Source organism: Dipteris shenzhenensis, chromosome 3 (assembly GCF_047967505.1).
Source record: "Dipteris shenzhenensis isolate YYH24624 ecotype China chromosome 3, Dip_SZ_1.0, whole genome shotgun sequence".
In the NCBI taxonomy this organism is placed as follows: Eukaryota; Viridiplantae; Streptophyta; class Polypodiopsida; order Gleicheniales; family Dipteridaceae; genus Dipteris; species Dipteris shenzhenensis.
In genome coordinates, this window is record NC_141598.1 from 29538680 (window position 1) to 29546228 (window position 7549).

At 41.4% G+C, this 7549-nt stretch overlaps 1 protein-coding gene across 1 annotated transcript; it reads left to right on the plus strand.

Moving 5' to 3' along the window:
• Positions 1–740: 740 nt before the first annotated feature.
• Positions 741–1871, plus strand: LOC147903632 (chlorophyll a-b binding protein, chloroplastic). The gene has a single exon (XM_087400272.1). It carries the CDS (start codon positions 811–813, stop codon positions 1612–1614), a length of 804 nt encoding a protein of 267 aa, XP_087256398.1. The 5' UTR covers positions 741–810; the 3' UTR covers positions 1615–1871.
• Positions 1872–7549: the final 5678 nt, after the last annotated feature.

Below are 7549 nucleotides of genomic sequence, written 5' to 3' on the forward strand. Positions count from 1 at the left end.
ATCAAAGTTTTGGAAACAACAGACACCGTAGACAAAGCACGAACTTTAGAGCAGTACTACATAAGGAGCCACAACACAGTAGGTCCATTAGGTTACAACACGCTCGAGGGCCATCCGGCCAGAGCGCGGAAGTACTATTTCCTAAAGCGTAGGAACATAATTTGACCCAAAAAATATACATTTGTGCCTTCGAAAAAAGGGATCCAATGAAGTTGCAAATGCTCTTCGAACTTTTGTCATACATGCAATGCAGCTTTGGGTTTGGATTTTTCCTGTCACACTTGCATGCTTCTGGCTCAATTTCGTTTAGATTTATTATTTATACATTTCTGCAACATTTCTGACAACGTGACTCATGTGAACCTCAACAAGATAGCCCAGCTGGACAAGCACTCTAGTTTTTCATTCCGTGCGAATGCTCTCGCTAAGGGGATGTGGATTGCCCTTTAGATTAAGGGCGAGAGAGGAGGATGGGATCCGTTGGATGGCGACAGGATCGGACAGCTGAGAGAGAAAGGAAAGTCTACGTGGGTGAATGCCCACCACGAAAGGCGCGTGCGGGGCACACGTGCACGGGTGCGGGAGGGAGGGGAAGCGAGCGTGTACGGGTGCGCAGCGAGTGGAGAAGGGTCAAAGTGCGACACGTGTGTGAGAAGACTTCTGATTGGTCCGTAGCTGTTTGATCAACCTCTCTTGGATAAGATTTGGCAAGCTCTTCAATTTGATATAAACTCCCACCACCTCGCCATCTTCCCTGCCATCATCTCTCTGAGTTATCATCTCTTCCACTCCGCCTCCCTATCTCTCCCCATGGCTTCCATGGCTGCTGCCTCCCTCTCCTCCTCCTTCTCTGGCTCTCTCTCCCTCAAACCCCAGAATGACCTCGCCTCCAAGGTCGGTAACCTCGGTGAATCTCGCATCTCCATGCGTAAAACCGTCTCCAAGGTCTCCGACTCCCCCTGGTATGGCCCCGACCGCGTCAAGTACCTTGGCCCCTTCTCTGGTGATGCCCCCAGCTACCTCACCGGTGAATTCCCTGGTGACTACGGCTGGGACACCGCCGGTCTCTCTGCCGACCCCGAGACCTTCGCCAAGAACCGCGAGCTCGAGGTCATCCACGCCAGATGGGCAATGCTGGGAGCTCTTGGGTGTGTCACCCCGGAGCTGCTGGCCAAGAACGGTGTGAAATTTGGCGAGGCTGTTTGGTTCAAGGCCGGCTCTCAAATCTTCGCTGAGGGCGGCCTGGATTACCTGGGCAACCCAAGCTTGATTCATGCTCAGAGCATTCTCGCCATCTGGGCCTGCCAAGTTATCCTTATGGGCGCCGTGGAGGGATACAGAGTTGCCGGTGGACCGCTGGGAGACGTTACTGACCCAATCTACCCAGGAGGTAGCTTCGACCCCTTGGGCTTGGCTGACGACCCAGAGGCTTTCGCAGAGTTGAAAGTTAAGGAGATCAAGAATGGCCGTCTTGCCATGTTCTCCATGTTTGGATTCTTCGTTCAGGCCATCGTCACTGGCAAGGGTCCTATCGAGAACTTGTCTGACCACTTGGCAGATCCTGTTACCAACAATGCCTGGGCTTATGCCACCAACTTTGTGCCCGGGAAGTGAGCTCTTGGATTAGTCGCATTGTTTCGCAAGGCCGCCCTCTGCTAGGATGCTTCTGTTTTATGATCTGATTCTTGTAGTGGAACGGTGGTCTGCCTTATGTTTTGGTTCCCACTACTGTAAAGGCATTTCGAAATGCAACATTTTGTACTTGAGCCTTCAGCAAATTCTTGTTGCTCTATACATTTCCTTTTCCTCTGTAGTAGGAATGTAATGTCCAACTCTTTCGTGATGAAACTTTCCATTGGCGCTTGTTTATCGACGGGTTTAAGGCCTTCGTGAGTAATTTTGAGATATAATTATAGTTTAGCCTCGTCTTAACTACTGCGGTCATATGCATATGACGGAGCAAGGAAAAGTTGAAAGAAAAGCTCTTGCTATGTTTTCAGCTGGTCGTACGCCTTGCTATGTTTTTAGCAGACATGCAAATTCTTTGAACTTTTGTCAAGTGGCGATCAATTGTTCTTAGAAGGCATATTTGTCTAGCAACATGCTGAATTGTCGAAGTGGTGATGAGTTGTTCAACTATCTTTGTATTTTTGTCAAAGTGGTGATCAATTGTTCAACTAATTTAAATTTGTACCTTAGAATATGTTCTAGTCTTACAAAGGTATATTTTTTATCACCTTAGCTGTCATGCAATTTCTTGGAACTTTGGACTTAGTCATGCAAATTCTTTGAACTTTGGTTGAAGTGGTCATCAATTGTCCAACCATGTAGAAATATCTATGCAAATTCTTTGAATTTTGGTCCTACTGGTTAGTAATTGTCCAACCGCATGGAAGTACCTAACGTTGGTGTGGAAATGCCATTCCCCAAGTCTTTTAGATCATAGAAATTTTGAATATGTATGATTGGATATATTCTACTCACAAAAGTATATATTCCTTTCGTTCTAGAAATGCCCATTCCCAAGACTAAAGATCATCAAATTTTTGAATTTGTAAGATTTGATATATTCTACTCACAAAGGTATATATTCCTTTCATACATTGAATTTGTGGCATATGAAATTCATATTAGGAAACAATCTATCATAGCTTCCATTTTAAAAATGGGACAATAGGTACATTTTTTATATAAGTTAGCACGTTGAAAACATGGAAAATAATTAAAGTTTATTTACACCATATAAATTGAAAATTATACATACCAAACCTTTGAAATTTCGAAATCCAAGCCCGATGCATGAGCTAGAATACACCCACCAAGCTTTGCACTTACAATGTTCCTCTTAAGGAAATAAAAACCTTGACTCTGATATTCATGCAACTTTCAAGGTTTTAATTTTCTTAGGGGATAAACCTAGTGGTTACTTCTAGCCCATGTGGCATGGATGTTCCATGATATATGTACCTACTAATAACCAGATTGTCCTTACATGCATGACATTGAAACAGGGATAGAAAGACTTACTAATATGTACATTGTCCTTATATGTTCAAGTGACTTGGTTTGAACTTTCCCAATTTATCCCAACTAAATCTTCAAGAATATTTTCATCTACATGCTTGTAAGAGCACACAGTTTTTGTTTTATGCATATGTATATTCTGAAAACAAAAAGAAAAAATGTGGAGAGGCATAAACCAAGATAACCTTGCCCATTTGGATCCAAATGTGAACATCATGACCATGCCTACATCCTTTGCAATCTTAATCTTGTACGATTGTGATGTCCTCGAGTGCACCATGCTACAATCCATGTCTTCAACTGTATTGCTGCAATGCTTTGTACACGGCCATAACTTGATGATGTCCTTGGAGTGATGTATGTTGCATTATACCAATACATATTCTTATTTTGCAAGGAGGCCAACTTCTTCCCAGCATGCATTTGCTTACCTAAATCCTCATGAATCGGAGGTGAACTTGCCTATGAATGACTTGACTGGTTTCCACGCCTTGAAGTCTAAAGGGAAAACTTCTGGCATGAACAAGAGCTCTTATAAGCCAAACATCAAATTTCCAAATGAACTCATTACACTTACAGGTGAAAAAGGTACACAAATAGAAAGACTTACAGTGTGATGGAGGCAACTGCATATCTTTTCCCATGTAGATGTGTTGCACCTTTGCAAGCCATCCTTTCTTCCAAAACTTGAACTTCAAGATGCAGCCCTCCCACTAATGCAAGGTATCACCTCTCTTGCTCTTAGGAAGATTATGTGGACCTTTGTCCAATCCTTTTATGACTATCCAATCATTATTCAAGCTATAGGTGTAAGGGATCCATTCATGCAATAGTTTTTTGGTGTTGTGGGAAACCCAAGAGGTCACAACATTGCATGGTCTTTTAGCCTTGTTCCTCAACATGCTTGCAAAGGTCACAACAGTAGGAATGGGACTCCTACACAGGGCGGTGTAGCTCACTGGGAGAGAGCACCTCCAACAAAGGCAGAGGAGAGGGAGAGGGAGAGGGAGAGATAGATAGATAATTAGATAGATAGATAGATAGATAGATAGAGAGAGAGAGAGAGAGAGAGAGAGAGAGAGAGAGAGAGAGAGAGAGGATCTACTTAGCCAAAATGAGCAGAGGAGGGGCTAGAACAAGATGGGGGAAAGGGCAATTGCAAGAGAGGGAAACCCTATATTCAAAAAATGGAGGGAGAAACAGATTAGAACAAAACAGTGGACCAAAGAAAGCAGGGCAGACGACCTAGAGAGAAGGGGGGAATCAAAACTTGCCAAGAGGGCCCACCTTCTCTTGAATGCCACTTGGGGCTGATTTGGGGGAGGTGCATATGGGAGGATGGTCAAGCATGGGTTAGGTCGGGGGAAGGGGGAGGATCGTTTGGGTGGTCCCTACTATAAGAGGAACAATCAATAGGGGCTCTTTGTAAGTCTACCACCCTCCACCTTAGCATACCTTGTCTCACACCTTGGAGCACTCTCATTGGTGCGCCTCAAATCCCTCCCTAATCCCTTGAAATTAGGAAACACTAATTGGAGGACCTTTTAAGACACAATTTCTCTCCTAATGAGTCCACACCACAATATCTATAGATCCCTCAAAAATTATTCCCAAACATGAAGGTGCCTAGATTCTTTCAAAAGCAGGCCTCAGAATATCCATATGTAATAAGGAAAAGGGATGGTTTGGGTTTTGTATGCAATTGAATTATGTACTACACTTTGAAATGGGGGCGACTGTCATACAGTTTTTTTTTGGGTCATGAGCCATAAACATCTTAGGTTCCTTATAGTGCTTAGATTCTTTCAAAAGAAGGCTTCGAAAAATCCATATGTAATAAGGAATGGTTTGGGTTTGTATGCACTTGAAATATATACTACACTTTAAAATGGGGGCGACCATTATAAAATTTTCTTTTTTTGGCATGAACCACAAACATGTTAGGTTCCTTCCCAGTTCCTTATAGCTTGTATGAATATCACAAGGCTCTTCATAAGTTACACTGAGTTTGGACCTCAATGTTAAGGTCTCTTTTCCACTTCTACATCATGTGTCTAAGGTACATGCTACAACTAAAAATTTGAGGACCAACATGCTTTTGAGGGGAAATTTTTCCTTTTGCCAATTAAATTACTCATTAATGTCAATGATCCATCTTTAACTTTCTTTGAGGTTGATTCAAGGAGGGTAACTTCATGTTGAAGGAAAATGTGATTTTCAAGTTGATTGGCATATGGCGGGGGACCTCAAAACATTGAAGTGCATTTTTGCAAAAGAATCCAAGTGTCTATTCTTTACAAAAGAAGTAAAGTATATGGGACATATTATATCCCAAGAATGAGTATGTATGTATCTTGAGAAGGTAAGGGCCATATTGGAATGGCCACATCCTACAAAACCTACAAGTGCATACATTCTTAGGCTTGTTTGGATTTCATCAAAGGAGGTGATTCTAAAACTCCGTGCCTTTACTTGGCAAGGAGCCGGCCCATGTCATGGATCTTACTAACCCCCCCTCAAGTAAGCTCTCATTTTTTTTATGTTGTTAAGGGTAGCCAAATAATTCTATATCATTCTCAATTACTCCATTGGTTTGTAGTCTACTCAGGATGCTAGACGATTCTATTCAAGGACTTGTACATATCATTGACCCATCAATCTCCTTCAAACTGAGGAATCACAGAGAAGATTACCAAATGGTTCACCTATTATGATTTCAAATTAGTTTGCCTTATGCTCATCCCATACGCTTGGGGCACCAACTCCCTTTAGTAAGAAAACCTATCAAAATCTTGAGTATGAGATGGATTTAACAATATGTCATGAGTAGAAATTATTTAAATTAACATGGTTGTGTTCTACACTAAAAGACCTTCAAATATGTCTTTACACCTTGAAATTTGGATATTTTAGTATATTTTTTGTTTTATTTGCTCAGAAGACTATTGTAAAAAACAAACTACTTTGATGAGTCAAAGCCAACAACAATGTACTGTGATCATATCGCGTTTATCTACAAACTTTCAAAGAGGAGGAGCTAGCCATTCAGGTGATGTAGGTGATGCAGCAAGACTTGTCAGGAAGACCATTGACCTCTCAACTTATGTTGTAAGGGAGAAGGAATCTCCTAGTAAGAATTTCTTTATGAGTGCTTCTGTTTCTTTTTAGCTATATGTACAGGACTCAATTTTAATTTTTTATGATGCAGTCAAGAGAAGAAAGCCCAATGAGAAGGGTTCAGACAAAGGTGGACAGTCAGTTGTGCGAAGGGAAAGGAGAAGGAGGAAAAGAAGTCACCCCAACTGCAGCTCTTCAAATTTCTACAAAAGGTAGAATGCCAAATGCAGTATCACAAATACCATGAGATGTTCAATAAGGAGATGGATTTGCAATCTCTTCTGACACAGCACAAAGATTTTCTTGGAGAGGTGTATCAATCTTTCAATAAGCTGATAGTTGAAGGATCAAAAGTTGTCAACAGTAAGACTTTTGTACATATCAAGGACATTGCCCTGCAAATGACAGAATGAGGTATCAAATGCACACGCTCTTTGATAGTTTTGAAGACTGCCACAAGGGAATCTGCACTGTACACAAGGGCAATTGTAGGATACTTGAAAAGTCACTTGCATTTGCCATGTATGGATCAGTTGAGGACACAATGGATAGTGATGAGGAAGAGGAAATAGAAGATAAGTCAGACCTACTAGAAGTGGAAGAGAAGATCGACCTGAAAGAGGAGGAGCTTGCAGTTGCAGCATTGGATCTAGTGGCCTTAAAAAATGAGACCCTAAGAGATGCTATCCTAGTGGATGATGTTGAGGCTGAAAGCTCTGACCTCACTGTGCCCATTCTTCCCTCGTTCAATATTGAGAGAAAAAGTTATGTCTTATTGTATGACATACAATGCCTTTTTAATTTGAGAGAGGACTATGCAATTACCCTTATTGCACAATCTTGCAGGGTTGACAAGGAAGTAAGGATTGATGATGATCCTTTGTTAGAGTTGAAGGACCAATTCAATCCTTCAAAAGAATTTTCCATTTGTTTGGAGCAAGCCAAAATGTATGAAGAGGTGGATGAGACAATCTTCTAGGAAACCCAAGCACGAATGAACCTCACAACAAGCTTGGATATCCATAAGAGCTCCGAGGGGAAGGAGGAGATGGGCATCTCCTTGTTTAATTTGAAAGCTAGCTTAACATATGATGTATTAAATTTCTTATTAGCTTGAAGTTGTAGTATTCCTCGATAGAACCATTGGAAGACTTCTTTTAAACTATTGGCTTTCTGTTTGTCCCCCAAAATGTTGTGTATGTCTAAGGAATGCAGGGCATCCGATTTTTTTAACAAATAAAGGAAGGTGATTGTAGATTATATGTAGTTTTGATACATAGGCAAGTGGGCATTAGAATATATAAAACTAATATTGTTTGCTTTAAAAAAAAACATGCACAAAAGTAGGATATTGTTCTTACCATGTAATGAGTGATGTTACATGTTGTCTAAGCCTCTTTGATTGCCT